Source organism: Lepus europaeus, chromosome 9 (genome assembly GCF_033115175.1).
Source record: "Lepus europaeus isolate LE1 chromosome 9, mLepTim1.pri, whole genome shotgun sequence".
Lineage (NCBI taxonomy): Eukaryota > Metazoa > Chordata > Mammalia > Lagomorpha > Leporidae > Lepus > Lepus europaeus.
In genome coordinates this window covers 15,229,389-15,254,514 of record NC_084835.1, presented here as the reverse complement: position 1 = coordinate 15,254,514, position 25,126 = coordinate 15,229,389, and the positions used below count along the sequence as shown (strand labels likewise).

At 56.1% G+C, this 25,126-nt stretch overlaps 1 protein-coding gene across 3 annotated transcripts in view; it reads right to left on the bottom strand.

Annotated features, from left to right (window-relative positions):
• Positions 1-25,126, bottom strand: part of NUP210 (nucleoporin 210) — an 87,482-nt gene that overhangs the window by 7,626 nt on the left and 54,730 nt on the right. For all 3 annotated transcript variants that reach the window (XM_062200604.1, XM_062200603.1, XM_062200605.1), the window contains 12 exons: positions 15,429-15,557; positions 14,216-14,343; positions 14,001-14,136; positions 12,539-12,601; positions 12,220-12,399; positions 11,283-11,363; positions 10,208-10,339; positions 9,500-9,658; positions 6,387-6,478; positions 4,161-4,335; positions 2,581-2,756; positions 1,005-1,225 (listed from right to left, as the gene is read on the bottom strand). In XM_062200604.1, coding sequence (XP_062056588.1) covers positions 1,005-1,225; positions 2,581-2,756; positions 4,161-4,335; positions 6,387-6,478; positions 9,500-9,658; positions 10,208-10,339; positions 11,283-11,363; positions 12,220-12,399; positions 12,539-12,601; positions 14,001-14,136; positions 14,216-14,343; positions 15,429-15,557 — 1,672 coding nt within the window. The remainder of the gene's footprint in view (positions 1-1,004; positions 1,226-2,580; positions 2,757-4,160; positions 4,336-6,386; positions 6,479-9,499; positions 9,659-10,207; positions 10,340-11,282; positions 11,364-12,219; positions 12,400-12,538; positions 12,602-14,000; positions 14,137-14,215; positions 14,344-15,428; positions 15,558-25,126) is intronic.

Sequence of the window (25,126 nt, the reverse complement as noted above, 5' to 3'; positions counted from 1 at the left end):
CTCAGCACCAGGAGGGGACACACTGCCCACTCCCCATGCTCCTGACTCCCGCCACTGCAGTCCCCCGCTGCTCTCCTACTGCACCTGCTCTCTGCCAGGCTGCAGCTCCCCGCCCCCAGCCTTGCTTCCCTGCTTGGACTCGCTCCATCGTCCTTGCATGAAGCATTGCCTGACCTCTGATCCCAGGCCCAGCCCCCTGCAGGCTCTCCCCATCCCCCCCTCCCACGTTAGCAATCCCTTTTTAGCAAGCAGAAAACGTCTCAAGCTGGGAGCTGTCACTAGACAACACTTCTGAGTTCAAAGTCAATCTCATTATACCACAAATACCATAAAAGAACTCAACAATAACCACCTTCTATTTATGGCACATTACGTTCATTTCTCTGTAAAGGTAGTGTTTAATTTTCTTTTAAAATGAATTTAATGAGTTTGTTTTTTTTTTTTTTTTAAAGAAAAGAGCCAATCTAAAGAAAGAAACTAAGAAGGTAATTGCACATGGAGCAGACAGTCAGGTGGTTTGACAAGAGCTGAAACTTGGGATCCAGTTTTGGCTTAAGTCTCCCAGAGCAACACCGTCTGTGCAGTGGCTCTGGCTGTGGAATTCATTAAAAAGACCAATCAAGCTCCCTAGCTGCATCAGACGAGCACCAAGCGGCCCCTGGCTGGAGGCCACAGCGCCAGGCCACGGGGGTGACACTGGGCGATTCCACACAGCAAGGGGTGGCAGACCTGCTCCAGAAGGGGTCAGAGTCAGGTATGGGGCTGGGTGGCCCCCGGCATCTCTGCTGCTCCATCCGGCCATGGGTGACGCAGCCAATGACACATGGATGAGCAGTGAGTCTGGGTCTTCTAAGAGCCGCAAAAGCCAGCAGCAGGCTGGAGCCCGCCCACCCCGGGGACGGTGTCCACCCCTGCTCAGGAGGAGCAGCCCGCAGACACCTGCCCACTCCCTGCTGGGCACGAGCCGAGACACCAGGGGTTTCCCCGAGCAGGGTCCCGCTCACCTTCGAGGCCGATGAGGACAGTGGAGAGACACAGGACGTCTCCCACCACCGCCCCTCCGGGTAGCTCGGGGGAGATGGCCTGCAGCACGGGCAGCGGCACAAAGTCGGAGAGGCCCAGCTGCTGCGAGTCCCACACACTGAGCAGTGTCAGGCCCACGCTGACCGTGCGGACCACGCAGGTGTCGTTGGTGGCACCCTTCCCGATCTGCACGAAGTCGTCTCTGGTGCAGGAGACAGACAAGGGCCTCAGTCCCGGAGGAACACAGCCGGGTCCTCCGCTGGGCCTTACGTTTCACTCTGCTCTCAGACACGGCCCCAGGGCACCTGTGCCAGCAGCTGCCCCAGGGGAGCGACCGCAAGTCACAGTGCAGCAAACTTGACCTCTGACCTCACCACTTGCCTATGGTCTCCCCCTTGGAGCTGGAGGGTACCCCGCCCCGGACAGGGGTCCTCTCAGTGAATGTGTGTATCTGGCGGCCCCCAGGGGATGCCACCACTGCGGGTCTGGGTGCCACTCTGGGAAGCACTGCAGGAGGCCAGGGTGAAGCTACAGCTCTCTTCCGGAGGCTCCCCCTCTCCACATGCCAGGGGCAAGGCTGGAGTCGGACTTCCAAAGGGTCAGCCTGAAAGAGCTGCCCATGGGGTTTGAACCCCATGTCCTGGCTGTTTGGCCCTGGGCAAATGGCTCACCTTTTGTTGGCCTCTGCACCTGGGCTGCGGTGAGCAGTCAGAGCAGTGCCACACACATGTGCCTGCATTCCCTTCTGGCTGAAGCCTGCACATGTCTAAGTAGGGGCTGTGTTCACCCCACATTTACAGCTTCTAGAAGCAAAGATTTGGGGCCGGTGCCGTGGTGCAATAGGTTAATCCTCTGCCTGAAGCACCAGCATCCTATATGGACACCAGTTCTAGTCCCGGATGCCCCTCTTCCAATCCAGCTCTCTGCTATGGCCTGGGAAAGCAGTAGAAGATGGGCCAAGGGCTTGGGCCCCTGCACCTGCGTGGGAGACCTGGAAGAAGCTCCTGGCTCCTGGCTTTGGATCGTCGCAGCTCTGGCCACTGCGACCATCTGGGGAGTGAACCAACGGAAGGAAGACCTTTCTCTCTCTCTCCCTCTCACTGTCTGTAACTCTACCTCTCAAATAAACGAATAAAATCTTAAAAAGAAGCAGCAGCAGCAGCAAAGATTTGCATCTACAGACGGTGGGGATGGACTAACAGGCCAGAACACTTCTGCCTCCCCCACGGTCCACCTATCATGGGTGTGTGGAAATCTCGCAAACAACCCTGGCTCTGCGTTCTGCTTGTGCCCTGTAGGGGTCACCGCCTCCAATCACTTCCTGCCGCACAGGAATAAAGGGGTTGGGGCGGGCTTCCTCCTGCTACCACACACCTTGTGTTTCCTGGCAGAGCCCCCCGGGGCACGGCGTGTGTGTCCCCCCCCCCCCCCCCGCCCCCAGGAACCACACACGAGACAACCCTCTTCAACAGCATTCGCCTCTGCTGTGACCCAGCATCTGTACCCCGCCGGTCCAGACAGGACCTCACCAAGACAGGAGCAGCACCCACACCCTACCTGTTGATGGCAAAGTTGAGGACGGAATTGTGAGCATGGAAGATGTCCCCAGAGTTGTCATGGGAGTGGACGGTGAAGGTCACGGTCATCCCCAAAGGCAGGGCCGCCAGGGCCTCGTTGTTCTGGGTGTGCAGGGCAGGGCTCATAGAAATCCTCAGGTAGGACACAGGAGATACCTGCAGGACCATGCACAGGCAGGATGACGACCTGGGCCAGGGACAGAGCTCCCCTACAAACCTGCCCCGAGCAGGCTCCGATGACTGCACCCCCCGGGGCTGTCCCAACCCAGTGACAAGGTTCCCACCACCCACCCAGCAGGAGTCACAGCCCAGGACTTCGGAAAACGAGATCGCCATCCCCACTGCCGGGAAATGCCCTGGGCTCTGAGTGCTCAGGCCCTGGCTCCTGGGACAATGCAAAGGGAAGCGACGCTCTTTGGGACGCAGGAGTGGGGGATATGGCAGGGGGCTGCAGGGGCTGCACGTGGAGGAGAAAAATGCTGGCTGGGGTCCAGAGCACCAGCTTCACAGAAGGGGTAAAGTCCCCTCGGGCTCCAGGCTGGCCGAAAAGCAGACGATAATGCAGCAGCTCAGGGGCTGCCGTGCAGCCAGGGCTCAGCCACATTTGCTGGCACGGGAGGAGCAGGCAGCCAACCTCACTCTCGCAAACACTAGGCTGGGAGGCTCCCTGCCAGGCAGAAAAGGGGCCCACAGCCCAGGCAGGGTCTAAACACGTAAGCAACTGCACAACCTTCCTTGCCTTTTGGGACCCAGAACCCAGCGATGCGAGTCGGAGAGAAAATCCTGTTCAGGATAAACGCCAGGACTTGATTCTGGGGCGCCCAAGGGGAAGGCGCACAGCTCAGTAGCAGGAAGTGCTGTGACACGGCGCAGACACGGCCTGAGCAAGGCGGACACTGACGTCACCTCCACTCTGAGCCTCAGCACCCTGGCCTGTACAATGGCCACTTCATCCTCAACGCTGCCATGTGCGCCTCGTGCCGCAGGCAGAGGCTCATGTGTCAGGCACCCAGACCGTCATCTGCAGCTCTCGAGAACTGGCTGTGTACCAGGCCCCGGGTGGCCCTGGGCAGCAGGGGCCCCTCGCTGGGCGGCCGAGCAGCCAGGACCTGGGAGCTTGGACCACTCGTCCAAGTCTGCAATGAGGTAGTTGGAGTCCCTGACCTGTGTCTCCAACTCTGATGGAACAGAGATGGAGCTAGGATGACTCTGAGGGACTCTGTTTTGTTGTTTCTCTTTGAGAGACAGAGAGAACAACAGAGAGAGTGAGCTCCCATCTGCAGTTCACTCCCCAGAAGCCTGCACTGCCTGGGGCTGATGCTGGCAACTCAACACCGGAGGTGGCAGGAACCCAGCCACCACCACTGCCTCCCAGGGTCCACACTGGCAGGAAGCTGGTGTCAGGGGCCACAGGCAGGTATTGACCCCAGGAACTCAGACCTGGATGTCTCAATCACGGGGACCAGGGCCTGCCCCACCCACCATGTGCTTCTCAAATGCATTCCTAGCTCCAGTCTCACGGCGGAAGGTGAACACGGTGGCAACCACAGCAGACCCTACCTTTACAGCAACAATGATGGTCTGGTTGGCCCCGAAAGGCTCCTGGGCAACCACTTCCAGTGTGGACATCCCGATCGCAGACCCCGCCACAAGGAAGCCCTTCTGGTCAATGCGTACCACGGGCACCTTCTCGGGCCCATCCAGGAGTCGGTAGCTCAGAGAGGCCACACTGTCCCTTTGGAAAACAGAGAGACGGGTTTGGACAGGCGGCAGCGGGCGAGGCTGCAGTGCTGGGAACCCGGCAGTCTGCAGCTCCCATTCGCCCCTGCGACAAGAGAAACGTCCAATCTCGGCCCCGCAGGGCCATCAGTCGTCATGCAGGAAACCTAAGTCAGAAAGCCACGGGCTCCAAGGACAGCGTGGCAGGCAGCTCGTGGCCCCTCCCACATCCCAGAGCAGCGTGGGCTGCAGTCAGCCAGCAGGGAGCCGGCCACCAAGAGGGCTGTGACTATTCCATCAGTGCCCAAGGACACTTCAGCAGCAAATCCTTGTCAGTTTGCTAAAATGAGGCAGCTGGGCGTGAGCGGGACAGGACCTCAGGCCAGTCCTAACGGTCCCTGCTGGCAGCCGTGGCCCACCGCATCTCCTCTATCAAGGTGGGGAGGGGCAGGCGTCAATTTCCGGGGCTGCAGCTCAGAGGGGCATTTGCAAGCCACTGGCTTTGCCCCAGGGGAGGAGCCATATAGGGCAGCATCTTACACTCTGCACGGTCACTGGTATGGAAGGGAAACAGGAGGCAAAGCCTCCGGCCCCTGGACTGGCCACCTCTCACCTCCCTCCCTGCCCAGCCCCACAGCCCCCTGCAGACTGAGCAGGGGTACTGCTCTGCGGGCACGTCCCCACCCCCTTCCTCATAACCGAGGTGCTCCTCTCCATCCTGCACCGCCCCAGATCCCCACACCCTGCCGCGCCAGATCCTGCTCACAGCCCTTCTCTCACTGCTATCCTCCAGGGCACCGCATGCCACGTGTCTCACTGTCCTGGAGCCAGCACAGAGCTGGCACTTTGCTCCTTCCAGCTGAACAAACCCCGTGTGCGTGTCCGCGTGCCCTACAATGGCTACATGACCCAAACAGAGGCATCCTTAGGAAGGACGCCTGCCTCCTGGAAATCAGAAGTGGGAACCACACTTGCATCCATACTTCAAAGCCGCACCTCCCAGACACTCCTGGCCACACAGCTGCCTGGGGGTCCTGCTGGAGCATGTGCCTTGGCATGGCTGGGCTGGAGGTTTGTGTTTTCCTGTGGTCCCCAGAGCCGCTGCAGCTGCAGCCTCAGGGGCTGCCCTTTGAGTGGCAGGTCTTAAAACCACAAGTGCTGGGGCCAGTGCTGTGGTGTAGCAGGTAAAGCTGCTGCCTGCAGTGCCAGCATCCCATATGGCACCAGTTTGAGACCCAGCTCAAACTCCACTTCCAATCCAGGTCTCTGCTATGGCCTGGGAAAGCAGCAGAAGATGGCCCAAGTCCTTGCACCCCTGCACCCACATGAGAGACCCAGAAGAAGCTCCTGGCTTCAGATCGGTGCAGCTCCAGCTGTTGCGGCCAGCTGGGGAATGAACCAGCAGGTGGAAGACCTCTCTCTCACTGTCTCTCCTTCTCTCTGTGTGTAACTCTAACTTGCAAATAAATAAATATTTAAACCACAGGGGCTGGGGTCTAGTGCTGTGGCGTAGTGAGTTAAGCCGCTGTTGGCAGTGATGGCATCCCATATGGGCACCAGTTCGAGTCCCTGCTGCTCCACTTCTGATCTAGCTCTCTGCTAATGTGCCTGAGAAAGCAGAAGATGTCCCAAGTCCTTGGACCCCTGCACCTACATGGGAGATCTGGAAGACACACCTGGCTCCTGGCTTCAGACTGCCCCAAACCTAGCCACTGCAGCCATTTGGGGAGTGAACCAGCAGGTGGAAGATCTCTGTTTGTCTCTGTCTCTCTCTCTGTAATTCTTTCAATAAATAAATAAATAAATAAATGTTTAAAAAAAAACCCACAGGGGCATTTGGAAGATGGAGCATTCCACGTTGGTACATGGTCCCTGTTCTGAAGAGCAGATTTCAGAGCAGGCAGGGGAGGGGGAGACGTGGGCAGGGCAGCAGAGGATGTGGCAGCCAGGGAAAGCAGAGATGCAGAGGCTGCCCGAGTCCAGCATCCACCGAGAGCACCCAGCGCCCGCCGACTCTGACAGGTGAGGTATCGGGGACAAGCATGGAAGCAGGGCTGAGCCACACACCTGTTCGTCTGCAGCCTCAGCAGCGAGTTGGGCGACATGAGAATCTGCTCTGCCTCGACGGCAGGGCCCAGCAGCCGCAGCCTCTCAAACACCTGGAGAAGAGGGGCAGTGTCACTGCCTGTGCTCTGCAGGGGTGGTGCCCGGCCCAGACACCTGCGAGCTCCTGAGAGAGCGGAGACCAGGAACCCGCTGGGCAGCTCCTAGCAGGTAGCCGGGGCGGGATGGGGAGGGCAGAGCTGTAAGAGAGGTAAGAAACAGCAGGTAGATCCTGCTCACACTCCTGGATGGCGGCAGCAGCCTCACCGAGCCAGGATTTGAGTCCTCTCCCTCCATTCGAGAGGGCTCCCTGCCAGGGTGTGCATGTGCAGGGCCCAAGGTTCTGCTTGGGCAAAGCTCTGCCCGGAGTGAGCCTCTGTCTCTCCCGAGGCAGCTGCCCCTTGCCACCTCCATCTCAGAATCACCCCCACCGCACCAACTTGGCCCTACCTTGCTCATTCGCTCCTGCCGTGCTGCAGGGCCCAGGCGCAGGGCCATGCCCTGAATTCAGTTCAATTCCGCCCAGCAGTTGAGCAACCCGATAGCACTGGATCCAGCCTGACCCCATCAGCCCCAGGAGCAGCGGGGCCCACAGTGGCTGCACCCACCCGGGAACTCCAACCCCTGCTCTGCACGGCTCCTCACATGCCACCATCTACACCTCCTCTAGGGCCCCTTGCAGGTGATGGCTACCTACGCTGGCTTCTGAGCATTTAGCCAAAGGGCCTGAGCAGCACCACCTGGTGCTTTTCCCAGAGGAAGCAGGCCTGGTTCGCCTGTTTCCTAGCACTTCTGGGTTCCAGCTGCACCCCTAAGCCTAGGTTCCCTTCTCTGTGGCATGGTGGAAAAGGGATCGTCCTTGCCAGGCCCAGTTCAATGAGCTGTGGGCTCATGGGACACGACGTGAGTGGCAAGAGAGAAACAGCCTCCAGCAGCCGGGTGGGGTCCTGGGGGCCAGCTGAGTCCACGGCAGACAGAGCTCTCCAGTTTTGACTGGGACACGCTCTAGCTGCAAACACAGTCAATACGGTCACAATGCAGAGGCTCCCAGTTAAACAGGTGCTCTCCGCCTTCCCTCTCTACGTGGTGTCCCATCAGCAACAGTGGACTCCAACCCCACCACTGGGGAGACATCAGGGAGTGGTGGGGACTGCGGCACAGCACCTGCCACTGACTGTGCCACGAGCTTAAATGCATGTGTTCAGGACAGGCTGCCTGGTTTTTACACCTAACCATCCTAAGTGATTTTACACCTAACCATCCTAAGTGATTGGAAGGAGCCAAAGAAAACCCTCCTGGGGGCCATGTGCAGCTTCCCGTTTCCTGTCAGGCTTTTCTATGCGTCTGTGTTTATGTGTCTTCACATACATACAGATCTGTGTGTGTCTATGTACGTGTGTGTGCACGCTGGGTCTGTATACATGCTTCTCCATGTCTGTGTCCGTGCGTCTCCATCCATACATCTGGGTGTGTGTTTCTATGTGTGTACGTCTGTCTATGTCCATGCACCTGTATCTATGTGTGTTCACCCGTGTTTAGGTGCTTCTCTGTGTGTCCATGTGTCTCCGGGTGTGCATTTCTCCAGGTATACACCTGCCTAGGTATATATCTGTGTCCATGTCTGTGTGTCTGTGTGTCAGGGTGGGGGTGTACTGCATGTGTTTCTGTATGTGTACTTGTCTGTCTGGATGTGTTTACATGTTTGTGTGCATGCATGTTGAGTCTGTGTCAGGGAGGGGGTGTGTACATGTCTGTATGTGTACATGCTGTGTATCTGACTGTGTTTCAGAGAGCTGGATTGGAAGAGGAGCAGCCGGGACTAGAACCGGCACCCATATGGGATACTGGCGTTTCAGGCCAAGGCTTTAACCCGCTGTGCCACAGCGCCAGCACCCAAGGTGCTTCTTTAAGAACTGTCTTAACTGCTCCTGATTGGGCCACGCATGGGACAGAAATTGCTGAATTCTTCCTGAGGAGTGGGGCGGGAGCCTGTCTCTTTCTCATGATACTTGGGGGTCCCATTCAGCTTAGGTGGACCCAGGGGTCAGTGGGTCCCAGATCAGCAGAGGGAGACATGTGACGCTGAAAACGCTCTTCAGAGCCACTTACAGTGCCCTGTTCTACAGAGGGACAGGGACTCCATCAAAGCCCCAGTTAGCAAACAGGTGGAATGCAGCCAAGAGTGATGGCGGCAGGGCCCTGGCTGGGAGAATCGCTGGGCTCTGAGCAGGTTCCCTCCCTCTCTCAGGCTCTGCCAACTCAGCACACTCTGTCCAAGGCCATCTTCCACTCATGAAATGACCTCAACCCTTGACCTTCCCTGCATACCTGCCTGTCAGGCTTCACTTAAAGACTAGATGGGTCAACTATCAGACAGTGTGAAGATGGGGGCCAGCGCTGGGGCCTCCCAGGTTAAGCCACCACCTGCAATGCCGGCATCCACTATGGTCACTGGCTCGAGTCCTGGCTGCTCCACTTCCAATCCACCTCCCTGCTAATGCACCTGGGAAAGCAGTGGAAAGTGGCCCAGGTGCTTGGGCCCCTGAACCCATGTGGGAGTTCCAGAGGAAGCTCCTGGCTCCTGGCTTTGAATGGCCTAGCCCCAGCCATTGCAGCCATTTGGGGAGTGAACCAACGAACAGAAGACCTCTCTCTCTCTCTGCCTTTCAAATTAAGAAAATACATCTTTAAAAAAAAAATGTGAGGAGGTGCATTTGCCTCTTGTGAATGCCCTGTGTTTATTAAATAAACACAGATAATTAAACAAGCTCCATCCTTCTCCCAAGATGAAAGGTGCGTTCAAAGCAACCTGCTGCTGTTGGACCACACCAAGTTATTCTAGACTCCCGGCCTGGGGACAGGCTCCTCCCTCCCTGGAGTGGCACTCCTCAGCTGGCCCTATCCCTTGGCCCCCACCACACTGCACAGCGAGCCCCCCTATTGGCCATAGGAGCCTAGCCCTGCTTCACAGCAGTGTCCCCAGTCCTGGGCTCCAGGCCAAAAACAGAAGTGCTGGCATGGAGCTGCGTGGTCTTGGGGGAGAAAGGCGCACGTGGCTCCGCCCGCCTGTCCCTTACCTGGATTTGGATCTCATCCGAGAGTTCCTGGGCGAGGCCATGCAGCTGCCCGGCAGAGGGGTCCACAGCCTTGGCCACCACCCTCAGCCCTGTCCGGCCTTTTGCCCGCCCGAACACATTCATGGCAAAGTTGTACTGCGAGGGGAGCCGGATGGATGCCTGGGCAAGACATGAGGTGCATTTTCAGGGAAGCCTGGGGCCCAGGGTCACCGAGGCAGAGCTGTACGGCAGCCCTGGGCCCAGCCCTCGGGTCCATGGTGACAGCTGCCTGCCTTCCCGCCTCAGCTGGATCTGCTAATCGCCTCCTTCCAGCAAACGCTGGCTGAGACACAGCTGGGGTTCTTCACGGGCCATGCCTCAGAGCCTTGATGTGTGGTGAGCGATGACCCCACCCTCAGGACACCGGGCCTTGCAGGATGTCCCACAGAGCCTGCTCTACTCACAGGTCGCTGCCCACAGCCCATGGAGGCCCCAGGCACTGGGGGCAGGACCCTGGCCACAGCAGGTGGGGGACGGGAGCTATCTGCCCTAAGAGCAGCCTCCATGATGCTCTGGAACACTGTCTTCTGTTAGTGGAGGTTCCCGCACACCCCATGTGCAGGTGGGTGTTTGGGAGAAATAGTGCCGTGGGAGTGGAGACGAGGACTTCCTGTGAGGCTCTGGACCCCAGGGCAGGAGGTGGCAGGGGGCTCAGGGCCAGGGGGTTACCTCCTGGTGCCGCCCTCGGAGGTCCAGGATGTCCCGCTTGGTGACAGACCAGTGGAAGGTCAGGCCTGGCACAGCATTGCCGAAGGAGAAAGGATTCTGGTTGTTGGTGATCCCGGTGATATACACAGGCATCTGTGGGGAGAAGCCAGGCCCTGAGACCCCTGCGTCCCCATGCTAGGAACGTCCCCAACAGCTTTCCTGCTTCCTGCATGCAGTGGGAGCTGTGCCTGTGCCTTCCTAAGCCAGAGAAGGGCATGGTGCAGGCTTGTGAAGGTCTCAGGAAACAAGATCTGACCAGAGGCCAAACCGGCCCCTTCCTAACCTGTCTGCTTCCTGCTTAGGATGCAACCCTTCCTGCCCCCTACCTCAGCCCAGGGACGACCTCTGAATGGCCCCTGCAGCTGTGGGATGTCCAGCTCTATAGCTGCCCCACCCCAGGCAGCACAGCTCGCCCTGCTCCACCATCTTCAGGCCTCTGCGCTGCTCCCTCCTAATGTAGCTCACAGTGGGTGAGCCTGGTAGGATCCACCAGATCAGTCTATTGGCCAAGTGTCTGCCGGAAGGCAGATAGAGGCGATGCAAAATGCAAACACAGATGCCAAGGCAGCCCGACCATGGAGTCCCAGCACCGCCAAGCATAGGTGCGCGAGCTGAGCACACAGTCTGAGCTGTGTTCATCTGCTCATCACCAACACGGAGGTGATTATGACACTAAGCTCCTGGGGCCGTTATGATGCCCGCGTGGGTTAATGCTCACAGTGCCAGGCACAGGCTAAGTGGTGCCAACACATGAGTTCTGGGTGTGCCTGGGTGCTGTGTCAGGTGTGGGGAGGGGCAGTCTCCTGGAGAAGCAGTGCACGCGGACCCCAAGAGGACAAACACTGTACTGAAAGAACTTCAGAGAGCAACAGGTGTCTCTGGGGCGGAAGCTGGAGCAGAGCCCCGTGGAACACTGGGGGCATCGGATGAAGGCCAGGGCAGGCGTGCTCCAGCACACAGTAGACTGTCCTCCACCAGCGACTCACTTGGAGCAGGGGTTTGAACGCCTTGGCCTCACGACAAGTTCCTGTCTCACCTGGGTCCCGGTCCTCATGCGTGTGATGGGGGCGCGGATCCTCACGGCCCGGAGCTGTAGCACCTCCACCTCCACAATGTCCTGGGGAGAGGGCTTGGGGGCTCAGGCAGGCTGGCAGAAGCCGGGTAAGCAAGGGGGGGTTTCAGGAAGGGACCCCTCCAAGGAAAGGAGGCCCCGCCCGGTCACGTGGCTAAAAGACACCAAGAGGACATCCAGGAGTCTGTGCTCCTCTGCCACGGACTCTATGGCGGGTGCCTGGCCCCGGCAAACTGGGCACGTCCTTCCCCATGCCCCAGGAGTCCCAGCCTTGTCTTCTGGTCCAGCTGCTCTAGGTCAGCACTGCAAACAGCAGCAGGGCCTGGAGTCTGCTCCTGTCCAGCCTGGGCAGTCACCCCACCACACCCAAACAGGTCTCTAGACCCCCTCAACTCCAAACCCAGCCCCTCTGTCTGAACGAGCAGGGCACAGGACAAGTGGAGGAGCCCGGCAGAGTGCCGTTAGACTCAAGTTTACACCCTCTGCATTCTGAGCTCCATGCTCCTACTGACCTGGTTGAAGACCAACTTTCCTGCTTCATGGTGCTGGTAACTCATGCTGAGCTCAGACTACTAAAACCCCCCAGCCTCTGTACCCGGGCTGAGCCCAACTAAGGCCTGGCCTAACAGGTGCTCCAGAAGCACCATTCCCTTCCTTTCCTTCGTCTGCCTCACGGTTCAGCCTCCTCCTGCCAGTCTGGGCCAGCCCTCGGCCTGGGAATACTGGTTCTGTGTGACCTGGACTGGAAGCATCTGACCAGCCAGGAGAGGAACAGCCCCAGAATACATGGGCTGATGACCCACAGTCTTACAGAGCGCCTGTCCTAGGAGGCAGAGCCAAACCCAGGACACAAGGCATCGCCCAGCCCCAGAGCTTCCCATCCCATGTCACCATCTGCTACCTGGGAGATGACGACAACCTTGCCAGTCTCCGCATCCACGGCCTGCACGACCCCAGACACCGTGGCGTTGCCAATGGCGAGCCCGCGTACCAGCCCGGCACCGCTCACGGCTGCGACGCTCGCGTTGCTGATGGAGAAGAGGATGTTGGACTGAGGCTGGGGACCGCCCTCGGAGGTGATCTGAGGGGTGAGAAACGGTGGCACCCGTCAGCCCCCGCAGAAGCTGCCCAGCACAGCCGTCTGCAGTCGGGTGTGGGCGGAGACCTTCCTCGGGACGCCCTTGGAGCCAGGGCAGATGGATGGACTGCTTGGCTCCTACCTGCATGGTGGCCCCGATGATCAGCGTCACCTTCCTGGGTATCAGCATGAACGGGGGAAAGACCTGTGTGTGGAGACACAAGACACGGGGGCTGATGTGTTCCCAGCTCACACGGACACGTGTGCTCACACAGGACACTCTGAGAGGGCACAGCCTTGGGCAGAGCAACTTCTGGGTGCCCAGGGTCCTGGGCCAGTTCAGGAGCCGAGGCGCGGGGGGCGTGTTCTGCTGTTTGCGACTTTCTCCCACCTCACCAGACCCCTGACCCACAGCAGACAAGGAACTTTGCTCTGCCCAAAAGGCCCCAGAGCAGGGGTTCTCAGCTTGTGATCTGGGCCAGCAGTACCAGCTCGGCCTGGGCCCCCCAGGCTCATGGGCTCAGAGGAAGGTCCTGCACGCTGGGTCCTGACCAGTCCTTGGGAGACTGCGCACAACCGCTGCCTTTAAAAATGCCAACTCCTCTTTGGAAGGTTGCCTTTTACCCTCTCCAAATTTCTACAGGCAAAAAAAAAAAAAAAATGCCTTAGGGTAGTTCTCTACCTCCGTGCCTTCAGCATCTTCCAGGGAGAAAAAAGGGGCTCAAGAGGCAGGGCCATGCCAGGGCAGAGACCAGTGTGCAGGCAGAGAGAGCCATGCCCCGCCCCACCCCAGCCTCCTGCTTTGCCCCAAGTCCCTGCTGGGCTGGAGCATAAGAGGGGCTTGGAGGTAAGTGCACACGCCAGCCAGCCAAGGGCTGTTCTATGTGTGCGGATTAATCTTCACAGGGCCGTGCTATTTATAGGCACAAATGAATTCCTCTACGCCAGGAGCAGAAAGGTGTGCTTCCTTCAGCAGGCACAAACTGCCTGCCCTGGCTTCGCGATGGGGATTAATGCAGCCTGGCAGACCCCGCATGGCCAAGCCCCAGCGGAGGACGTGGGCAGGTGCCTTCGACAGCCACTAACAGACACATGTGGCCGGATGTCCTGGCCAGGGCTGCAGGGCTCCTGTCAAACCTAACACCACACGTCGGCCCGTGTCACCCACGGACACGGGGCAAGAACTGCCTTCTCCAGGGGTCAGCTCACTGGCTCAGGTTCAGAACCAAGCGATAGCAAGCTCCTGCCCACATCAGCTGAAATCAGTCTGCAGCTCCTGTCAGGCCACTGCTCTCCAGGAGCAGGTCTTGCCTGTCCCCTTGCCCCAAGACACGGCATACTCCCCAGAGCCACCTGGCCCCCATGCCACAGAGGGAAGTGGAGGGAAGTCCATCGCTCCCATAGGTTCCCCCAGCCTAACTGCTGCCTCCCGGACCACTGGGCCTGGTGACAGCTGCTTTTTGATCAGAGGACACAGGACAGCGACCGTAACACAGCCTCTCTGGAGTGTCTGTCTGGACTGTCGCTAGCACTTCCAGCCTATCCCAGGAGAGACCCCTCCCCTGCAGGGGCCGCAGGCGCATGGTGCAAAGGAATCGCTTTACTTCTATCTGCTGTGGAGCCGAGCTGATTCTCTGTCCGGCTTTATCGGTCACGCTGGCGGTCAGACTGGTCTGGCCGATGGCTGTGCCGTGGACGAGGAATGTGGTGGTGTACTTGTCCAGAGCTTCGTCCAGGACCCTGTAATACAGGGAAGGGCTGGGACCCATGGGGCCAGCGCTGCCCCCGAGATGCCCTCCTTACCCCTGGGAGGACTCACACCAGGGTGACGATCTGGGAGGCTGCACGCAGCTTCAGCTCCATGAAGGCAAAGTACGAGGCCAGGAAAGGCTGCTTGTAGGAGTCCAGCACGCGGACATGGGCCTTGACCGCCTTCCCGATCTCCACCTGCCTCGCGGGGGACACGCAGTCAGGGGCGGCCTGGGGATGACCCACTTCCCTACCTCTGAGCCAGCATACCAACCTCACAGACCTGGGACCCGCGGTGAGTCACCACCAGCCAAAAAATGACTAAGTGCTTACTGTATACAGAGGGAAATGGGATACTCAAGAGGCATAAATCCCACGCCCTACTTTTAAATAACTGTCTAATTAGGGAGGAGGAAAAAAACACAGCTTAGCACAGCATCAGGCATACAACAGGGGGTTAATAACTGCTCACTGACTGGCAGTATCTAATACGTACAGCAAGCATGTTAGGACACAAATGCCAGCAATGCTCAGTGAAGAAGCAGACATCTGGTTATCAAATTAGCAGTGGAAAGAAAATTAGCAAAGGAAGGTTTGAGGCTGGGTGGGGGATATGAGCTTGCCAAACAGCCTAAGGTGCCTAAGCATCCTCCTTTTAATGATTAACCAGGCTACACTCGGGGAAACAGGACACTCGGGGACACTTGGGGACACAGGGTCCTCAGGGGACACTCGGGGACACAGGGTCCTGACAGCCACCCTCTAGAAGCCCAGCTCTAGGCCACTCAGCAGCTTGGAGTCCTTGCAGCTCCTCCACCTACACTGAAGAACCACCTCCATCTAGGACTTGTGTAAGAGCACTTGGTGCGAGTGGGTTTACTCACTTGCCACTAAAATTTCAGATTCTGAAACCTGCCTGCTGGGGCGCAAGCTCTCTCTGAGCAAGGCGTGTGCCCAGCTGGTTAGCAGCCCACACCACAGGGGGACACACTCACAAGCCAAGGCTAATTTGGAGAAGACTTACAGCAGGGTTTACTGCCAAGCTTTACTGATGTCAACCGGGATGGAGAAATATAATCTGGGAGGCGGCTCTGCACAGCCACACGGAATGAGGGGAGCAAGAGCCAGCACTGTGAGCTCACAGCAACTCGGAGTGGGCGGAGAGAAGCAGAAACCAGGGGCAGAAGCAAAGGGCAAAGGGAAGACACCTCGCCAGAGCCACCTCAGTCTCCCGCTTTCTGCCATGTGAAGATGGGGGCCTGCATCAGGACGCTTCCACTGACCTTGTCGACCACACGGACGTACAGCTCCTGAATGTCCGAGATGCGAACGATGGCCTTGGCCGGGGCCAGGAAGGCGAGGCACAAGTCGTGGATCATGATGGTTGATGAGCCTGGGCGTAGGGGGTGCACCTGCAAGACAGGATGTGGGCTGGGTCATGCGACTGCAGGGCCCCACTTCCACTCATGGGGCCTTCAGCTACTCTCTGCTTCCCTGCCCAGGGATGGCAAGGCCAGCCTTGAGAAGCAGTAGACAAGGAAGATCCTATTCAAACAGTGCCCTGCTCACTCTTGTCACCAGCCTGCAGCCAGCCAGAACGGACTGGGAATTAAGAGGTTAGTGCTGGCATGGCTCTCAGAGCGTGCTTCTCTCATCTTTGTAACCTTATAAAAGAAGCCAGTAGAAGCTGTTCACAGGGGACTGTATGAGCCCACTCTGTTGTTCTAACAAAACGCCTGAGGGGGGCTGGCGCTGTGAGGTAGTGGATAAAGCCGCCGCCCACAGTGCCAGCATCCCATATGGTGCCAGTTCGAGTCCTGGTTGCTCCACTTTCCATCTAGCTCCCTGCTATGGCCTGGGAAAGCAGTAGAATATGGTCTAAATGCTTGGGCCCCTGTAACCACGTGGGAAACCCAGAAAAAGCTCCTGGATCCCGATTCGGATTGGTGCAGCTCTGATTACTGCAGCCAATTGGGGAGTGAACCAGCAGATGGAAGACCTCCCTTTCTCTGCCTCTCCTCTCTCCATGTAACTCTTTCAGATAAATAAATATCTTTTAAAAAAAAAAAAAAAACAAACGCACGCCTGAGGCCAGTGTTCCATAAGGACACTAGGTTGGGAGTCCCAAAGTCCAAGACTAGGGGTCCCATCTGTGCAGCCTCTGGCAAGGGGTACCCCCTCCCCACCCCGCTCTGGCTACATCACAGAAGGGACTAAGTGTATGGGCCGCCTCACTTCACACAACCCACTCCCTCCACAACTCCCTCACTCTGCCCACCCAGCCATAATCCCTTCCCCCATGACCCTACGACCTCCCACTAGGCCCCACCTCTCATGGGTTCTACCACCTCAAGGATCTTCACACTGGGGACCAAGCTTCCCACACATGTATCCTTGGGGACCATGCAAACCTCAGCAGGTATGGCCAGTGGCCTCGAGACACCCGGCAGCTGAGAGACAGGATGAAGAGTCGGACCCTAGCCACCTGCCCCCGCAGCACTGCTAACAGGGGAGGACGCAAGCAGGTCCCCCAAGTCGGGAGCTGCTGGACCCCAGGCTCTCCTGGAAACTTGCAAGGTCACAGAACTTGGGGACACACTGTGGAGATCGCCCCCGCGGGCTCCGAGTCCTGCACATCTCCACAACCGCAGCCAGTTGTGAGCAGTGATCCCAGAATGTTCCGAGAGAACAAACCCAGTGTTTTCCAGGCTCTGCACTGCCAAGGAGTTTCTTCTCAATCCTTTCCTCTCGCTCATTTCCAGGGATTCCTCTTTCCAAAGAATCTCTCCCCTCACAAACCACACCCCAGCCCCTCTCACACTGCAGATGTGGGTGTTCACCTGGTCTACACCATCTAGCTAACACAGCCCGACTGCTGCTGCTCCTATGGCGTGGGCACGCGTTGCAACCAGGTGGTCAGTGGCGCTGGCAGAGCAAGGGGCATTGCTGCTTCCGTGTGCCTGGGCCTGGCTTTGCTGCTTGTGGTTTGTGGTCTCATATTTGTGTATGTGTGGTGGGATGATGTGTACAGCAATCAGTTCAGTGTCTGTAACCCCCTAGCTGCGGCCACCCTGGCCCTCTCCCTGCCCCTCAGTCTGCTCAAAGGGTCCAGGTTTGGGACTCCCCTTGTCCCAGCCTCCATCTGCCAGCTCCTACTCGCCTCTAGGCCCCAGCTACAGCACCCTTCCTCAGGAAACCGCCCCTCCCCTGCACACTGCACGACAGTCTAGACGCAGATGGCGGCTCTGTGCCTCCTTCACCTCCAGGCTGCTTTCTGCTCCACAGCAGCGTCGGGACTCAGCCTGGCCCTCCTCTGCGCCCCCATGCATGTCCTCATTAGGTGCAGACCCAGAGTCAGCGCCCTGAGTAATTCTGGATGAGCAGGCCTGGTGCTGCAGCTGGCCTGACTCCACGAGACTGCACCTTCCTTGGCTGCGCCTTGGAGATTCTGTAAAAAGCTCCACAAAGACGTGTGTCCCCATCCATTCGGGAAAAGAGCCAAGACCCTTGGATGTGCCAGTGGGAAAACTGAGGCCCATACAGGGGCAGAGCTGGAGACGCAGCCCAGGCAGCGGGGCTCTTAGCTTGGGGCTCCCTTGACTGCACCCTCTGGGAACACATGCTTCCAGCGACCAGAATGGAGCCGTCAGGGAGGAGAAGATGGAGAGGGCGGGGAGGAAAGGGCTAGGCTGACAACGGCCCACGCCCACACGCAGCAGGGGACAGAGGCTCAGTGAGCTGTGCCGAACCCCAGACTCCAGCCCTCTAACAGGGTGAGGTAACATCCATACCCCAGGAGCGTGCCTGGGTTACGTCACACAACGACTCTGAGGAGACTCCTCAGGGTGCAGCACGGAAGGCATGCCCACACAGTGAGCCAGGGCCGGGGAGTGGGAACCACTGGGGGCCCGACTGCTCAAGTCGGGGATTACCGTTCCCCCAGAGAGAGCTCGCTGAGAGATTTCTGAGACAAGAGAGCCTTCCTGGAGAACACGACGGAAGCCTCTGATCTGATCCTCCCGAAAAAGCCAAAGTCACTGCTGGCAGGGGTAACTTTGACGTGTGCGCCCTCACAACATGACACGTGTGCCCTCACAACATGACACGTGTGCCTTCACAACATGACATGTGTGCGGCGGTCACCAGGCACACCACTGCTGGGGGCACAGGCAGGCTTGGGTTCACCCCCTCTCCTTCAACAGGAGCATTTTGCTTGTAGGAAATGCTGGTGGAGAAATCAAACTCCTCATCCACTTGATGTCCAGGGGAACAGATGCCCGGCACCTTCCGGGTGATGGAAATGGGGTCTGGCATTCAGCCACCTCTGCGGAGCTCTTGGCCCATCCCGGGCCACTGCACCCACATCAGCGTACATCACCCCCAAATCAGAGCTGCAAGAGAGGGTGTGTGAGGCCACTGTGGAGACGTAGAAATCCTCATGGGGAAGGAAGGGGCCTTGCCCTAGCTGGTGGCACCCACTCCTGACTGCATCGTGTGTGGCTCACCTCTCCTGGTCTCTCTGGGCATCTGGGACCCAGATTCTCAACACACGGGAAAACACTGGCAGAATGAATTCGGATTTCTTTCTTTTTTTTTTTTTTTCTTCACTATTTGAGAGGTAGGTATGTAAGTAGGTAGGTAGGTAGGTAGGTAGGCAGGTAGACAGCCAGAGCGCCCATCTGTTGTTTTTGCTTCCTAAATTTCTCCAACAGCTGGGACTGAGCCAGGGCCAGAGTCAGGAGCCAGGAACTCAATCCAGGTCCTCCATGCACAAGGAAAAACTCGATTCCCTGAGCCTCCTCCTGGGGTCTGTCTTGGCAGGAAGGCGGCTGAACACTGACCCCAGGCACTCTGATGTGTCATGATGTACACATCTCAATGGCTGTGCTCAACATCTCTTGCCCAGGCATTCCAATCCCGAGGTGGTGAAGGGGCCGGCTGAGGCTGTGGGCAGCCACAAGCCCCGGAGTACATTATGGCTCACTGAAAAACCGCAATACCTCCTGGTGCCCGCCAGGCCCATCAGTCGAGCCCCACGACTCTGATCATGCTTCAGAATTCTCCTGACAGCTGCTGTCCATCAGGGAGTAGGGACCCTACTAACATCTCCGAACATCACTGCAGCCATCAGCGTCCGCTTCCAGCTGTGCACCTGTGTCATGTTGGGGACCAAGGCCAGCTGCACAAGGGTCTATGACCCCATCACCTGTTGTCCTAGCCCATGAGAAAAATTACAGGCATGGAAAAGGGTTCTGGGCTTGAGATATGTCTCATTGTCCACAGGGCAGGGTCAGCCTCACAGCAGGACCTGCACGTAAGCCCTGCCTCGCCTCCATTGATGTGCCCTGGCTCTAAGAATAGCTACTCTGTGCAGGACCAAAAAACACACAGAGTAACGCCTCGGTGGCTCTTGAGAGCAGCCATCCCCTTGCACCTTGTCACCAGGAAGCCCTCTGCGCCTAGCAGTGCCTGCCCCGCCTCTGCCACACAGAGCACTGCTGAATGACTGAGAAGTTCCAAGTGCTCCACGCACAGTGGGCCCCGCCCCTGCTCTTGTAATTGCATTGGCTCTGCTGGGAAGACTTATTTTGAAATGTAGAGTGGCTGAGAAGAAAATAACCCAAAGTTTAAATCAGGTAAATGCTCCTAGGTGCAAACCAGCCAAAGATGCAACAAAGGCCCCTGTGCAGTCTTGGGGGGGAGGGGCGGTGAGCAGAATTAATCACAGCCCCACACATGGGGGGTACATTGCGTGGGCATCAGTGCCTCCCCGGAAGCCTGCTGGGGGAGCTCCAGACTCCCCTCCCTAGGGCACCCGGAAGCCACACACACACCCAGGAGCCATTCTTGTAGCCCAGACGCGCATCAATAGGCAAGAAAGCAACACTTCCTACCCGCTAATTGAAGAGCGGCTCTGGGCTTTCTCTGCTCTGGGCTTTCTTGGTGATTAAGGGAAATGAGAATGCCACTAATTAGCAGCTGGAAAATGCAGAGAAATGTGTGAATGTCCCCGAGAAGCTGCCACCCGAAGGGGCGAAGGGGCGGCCCTGGCTGGCTCACACTCCATACTCTGTGAGCAATTTCACACCCCTGCAGGTACTGAGCAGGACCAGGAGCCAGGATCCGGTTTCCACTTGGAGTCGCAATGGTCCCTGGCACCAGCTCCAGAGCAGAGGCGGCAGAGGATGCCACGCTCAGGGTGTCCACAGGCCCTTCCGAGGCAGCGGCAATTCCCAGGAGCCTTGCTACACATACATCACCTCCCATCATGCCAGACCGTCCTCAGGTCAAGTCCCAGTCAATGAGCCCAGGTGTGGGATGAGATGTGGACAGGGCAGCAGCCAGCACACAATCCAGAGAATTGCTGCAGCTCTCCTGTGCCTGTCTGTGAAATGGGGGCACTCATTCTCATCTCAGTGAGGACTGTGCAGAGGTGGTCTTTGAATGACAGCATCCTCCTTGGGAAAACTCAGCTCTGATGCTGGAGTCCCACCTTGGGTCTTTCAGACAAATGACTCCGCTTACACTTGAATGTCTCCAGAGACAGGCTGCTCCGTGCCTGCAGAGCCAGCTCTTAGGAACTCAGGCCCCTGCATAGAAGGCCTCTCACCGGCCACAGGTGCACCCTCAGCTCTTAATTCACGTGCCAGGTGCAAGGTAATCAGAGTACCAGGGTATGCAGGGGACGATGGCCCCGCAAACATCTCCCCGAGCTAGAAGTCCCCTCGTCTTGAAGATGGGGAAGTTATTTTTAGCCTCTAGAAGTAATCCACAATGAGGCACATTTCAATCAGTCAGAATTACAGATGATTTAAGACCTTTCTTTCAACATCGAGAGTTTGACAAGGAATGCCCCCTCTGGTGCCAGGAGGGCTGGCTGGAAAATCAGGCCTTCTCTGATGAGAGCCTGCAGTCACAGGCTGCCAGCAACGGCACCGAGGGCTCCCGCGTCCCAGGAGATGTGTTCTCTCGCTTTGATGCTCACAGACAACCTGGAGTGGGGGTGGGGGAGTGGTCCTGACACCTGGGACTCTGTCTCTCTGAAGACCAGGAAATAGCGACCCCCTTGCCCTTCACTTAGGGTCGCCCCTGAGAAAGCACCAGCAGGCTGGAGGTCAAACAGAAGGGTAGAGGACTGTAAAAACCAAAACCCATACAACACACAACAGAAAACCAAAATTAACCAAGTTTTAACAAATGAGGCTGTTTCACAAACAAAAATAGAGATTTCTGTCTTCTCTCAGGAAATGTGGAGATCTTGCCACACAAAGCCCACGCCGCTACACTGAGAGGTTGCAGTACTGGCATGATGATTTTGATGGTTTCTTGCCCACACGCCCTGTCCCCTGGAAAACTGGTGGAAATCACCACACACACACACACACACACACTTCAAATCTCTGGATACAATTCTAAGGTCACAGAAGAAATGGATAAATAGCTATTCAGAAAAATCAACTTGAACTCATGAAGAACAACAGGAGCCTGCAGCATCTAAAATATGACTACTGCTCTCCTGCCTCTCCCAGCTTACCAAGAGGCAGGCTCCACTCGGGGCCACAACACCCGAAACCACAGGGCTCCTCGGCCCAGCTCCCAGCCTGGGGACACTCTCCTAGGAGGAACAGGCATTAGACTCGAGAATGCTGCAAGTGACGAGGCTTGGCGCCAGGCAGGTGCAACCGAAAGGTGGGGCTCCCTCCTCCGTTCAGCCCCAGCCCGTGGGGCGGACTGAAGCTCTGACTTGGGCTCATGCCGGCCTGACTGCCCTGTGTTGCGAAAGTCGAGGGAGCCCAGGCCTAAGCACACCAGAGGAGCCCAGACAATCGGCTGCAGAAATGAGGGGAGTGGCAGCACCCCTTCCAGGAGTGGTAAAACACCTGGGCCCAAGAATGACAAGGAAACAGGGGGCTTGAACAACACTATAAACACCCAGACCCATGGTACAGCTTTAAAAAACTGCACCCAACAAATCACACAAGACAGTAAGAGAAACCTCTTCTCCGCAAGTGTATGCGGAACACTCTACAGGATGCTGTAGGTTCTAGAGCATACAAATATAAAAGGCTAGAGATCATACAAAGTATGTTCTCAGACCACAAGAGGATGAAATTAGGGGGGCGGCACTGTGGCATAGCAGGTGAAGCCGCTGCCTGCAGTGCCAGCATCCCATATGGGCGCCAGTTCAAGTCCTGGCTGCTCCACTTCTGATCCAGCTCTCTGCTATGGCCTGGGAAAGCGGTGGAGGATGGCCCAAGTCCTTGGGTCCCTGAACCCACATGGGAGACCCGGAAGAAACTCCTGGCTCCTGGCTTCGGAACGGCGAAGCTCCAGCTATTGCATCCAATCGGAGAGTGAACTAGCAGATGGAAGACCTCTCTCTCTCTCTTTGTCTCTCCTTCTCTCTCTGTATAACTCAAGACTTTCAAAAAAATAAATAAATCTTTTAAAAAATGTAAAAAAAGAGAATGAAATTAGAACAAAATTTATAAAATAAGTAACTGTGCAAATTAAACAACACATCTCTAAAAACCTAATGGGCAAGGAAAAACTCCAAAAGGAATCTAGAAAATCATCAGAGATAAGTGAAAACTTTGACAAACAAAGGAACACGAAAGAGATGCAGCTAAAGCAGTGATAAAGGAAAATACACAGTAGTAACCAGCTCCATTAAAAAGTGAGATTTCAGGGGCTGGCACTGTGGCCCAGTTGGTTAAGCCACCATTCACAGTGACAGCATCCCATATGGGTGCCAGTGGGAGTCTCAGCTGTTCCACTTCCAATCCTGCCCCCTGCTGATGTGCCTGGAGGGCAGTGGAGGACGGCCAGGTACCTGGGCCCCTGCACCACATGAGAGACCTGAAAGAAGCTCCTGGCTTCGGCCTGGCCCAGCCTTGCCTGTGGCAGCTGTTTGGGAGTAAACCGTCACATGGATGATCTCTCTCTCTCTGACTCTACCTCTCTGTAACCTTTTCAAATAAATAAATCTTTAAAACTAAATGAGATTTCAAACTAATAAGCCTCCACATAAGAACTGGAAAAAGAGCAAACTAAACATGAAACAAAAAGAAATGAAATACTTGTAAATAAAGTTGATATTAATAAAAGAGAATGAAAACAATAGAGAAAAATCAAAGAAACTGAAGTTGGTTTTTTGAAAAAATTTACAAAACAGACAAACAATTAGCTAGGCTTACCAAATAATAGAGATGGCTCAATTTACTAAACCCAAAAAGGAAAAAGAGGAAGTTACAAACGAACCAACAGAAATAATAAAAATTCTTAGAGAATACTATCAAAATTGTATGCCAAGAAACTAGACAACTTAAGGGAAATGTACAAATTCCTGGAGAGCCAAAAAGTTACCAAAATTGACTAAACAGAAACGTATAATCTGAATAGACCTAGGACGGTTAAAGAGATTGATTTTGTATCAAAGTCCCACAGAGAAAGGCTCACATCTGTATGGCTTCACTGGTTAATTTGAGCAAGTTTTTTTTTTTTTTTTTTTTTTTTTTTTTTTTTTTTTTTTTTTTTTTTTTTTTTTTTGACAGGCAGAGTGGACAGTGAGAGAGAGAGAGAGAGAGAGAAAGGTCTTCCTTTTGCCGTTGGTTCACCCTCCAATGGCCGCTGCGGTAGCGCGCTGCGGCCGGCGCACTGCGCTGTTCCGATGGCAGGAGCCAGGTGCTTCTCCTGGTCTCCCATGGGGTGCAGGGCCCAAGGACTTGGGCCATCCTCCACTGCACTCCCTGGCCACAGCAGAGAGCTGGCCTGGAAGAGGGGCAACCAGGACAGGATCGGTGCCCCGACCCCCGGTGTGCCGGCGCCGCAAGGCGGAGGATTAGCCTAGTGAGCCGCGGCGTCGGCCCAAGCAAGTTTTTAAGAATAACTGCTACCCGTTCTACAAAAAACTCTTCCCAAAATAGAAGGATATCTCCTGTGAGGTCAATATTAACCTGATATGCAAACCAGACAAAGGCAACCCAAGAATGCTGGGAACCAATCTTTTTTAAGTACGAACATAAAAATTCTAAACAGCAACAACAACAACGAAAAAACCTAGCAAACTGAATCCAACTATTTAATGAAAGAATTACACATCATGACCAACTAGGACCGGAAATGCAAGGTCGATTTAACAACTCAAAATCAACTAATGTAACATATCACAGCAACAAAAATAAAAAAGACCACAAGCACATTTCAAGAAACACACAAAAAGCATCTGCCAAACCCAGGATCCCTTTTTGATTAAAAGGGCACACCAAAACAGGACTGGGCAAGGACTTCCTCAGCCCGATAGAGGGCATCCGTGAGGGAGCTGCACCCTATGTGGTGGTGAAGTCTTACGATCAGGAACGAGGCAGGGCTGATCATTCTTGCCATTGCTACTCAAGTGTACTAGGGAGTCTAGCCAGGGCAAGCAAGCAAGGAAAGAAAGAAAGGACATCCCAACTGGAAAGGAAGAAATAAAACTACCTCTATTCATAGATGCCATGATCTCATATGTGGAGAATCCTAAGGAACCCACTAGAAAGCAAATAAATGAGTTAAGTGAAGCTGCAGGATACAATATCAACACACAAAAACAGACTGTAGACACAGACACCTGTAGTGAACATTAGTTAAATGAAGTTCAGAGAACAACTCCAAGTACAACAGCATAAAAAGGATAAAACACTGGGAAGCAAATTTGACAAAGTGTAAAACTAAGGGCAGGTGTTTGAGGCAGTGGTTAAAATGTCACTTAAGATGCCCGCATGTCACGCTGGGCCCTGGGTTCGCGTCGTGGCTCCACTCCTGATTCCCGCTTTCTGCCAGAGCAGGCCCTGGCAGGCAGCAGTATGGCTCAAGCAGTCAGTCAGGTTCCTGCCACCCGCATGGGAGACCTGGATGGAGTTCCCAGCTCCTGGGCATTTCGGGAGTGATCCAGCAGTTGGGTGATCTGTCTCTCCCATCCTCTCTGACTTTCAAATAGCTT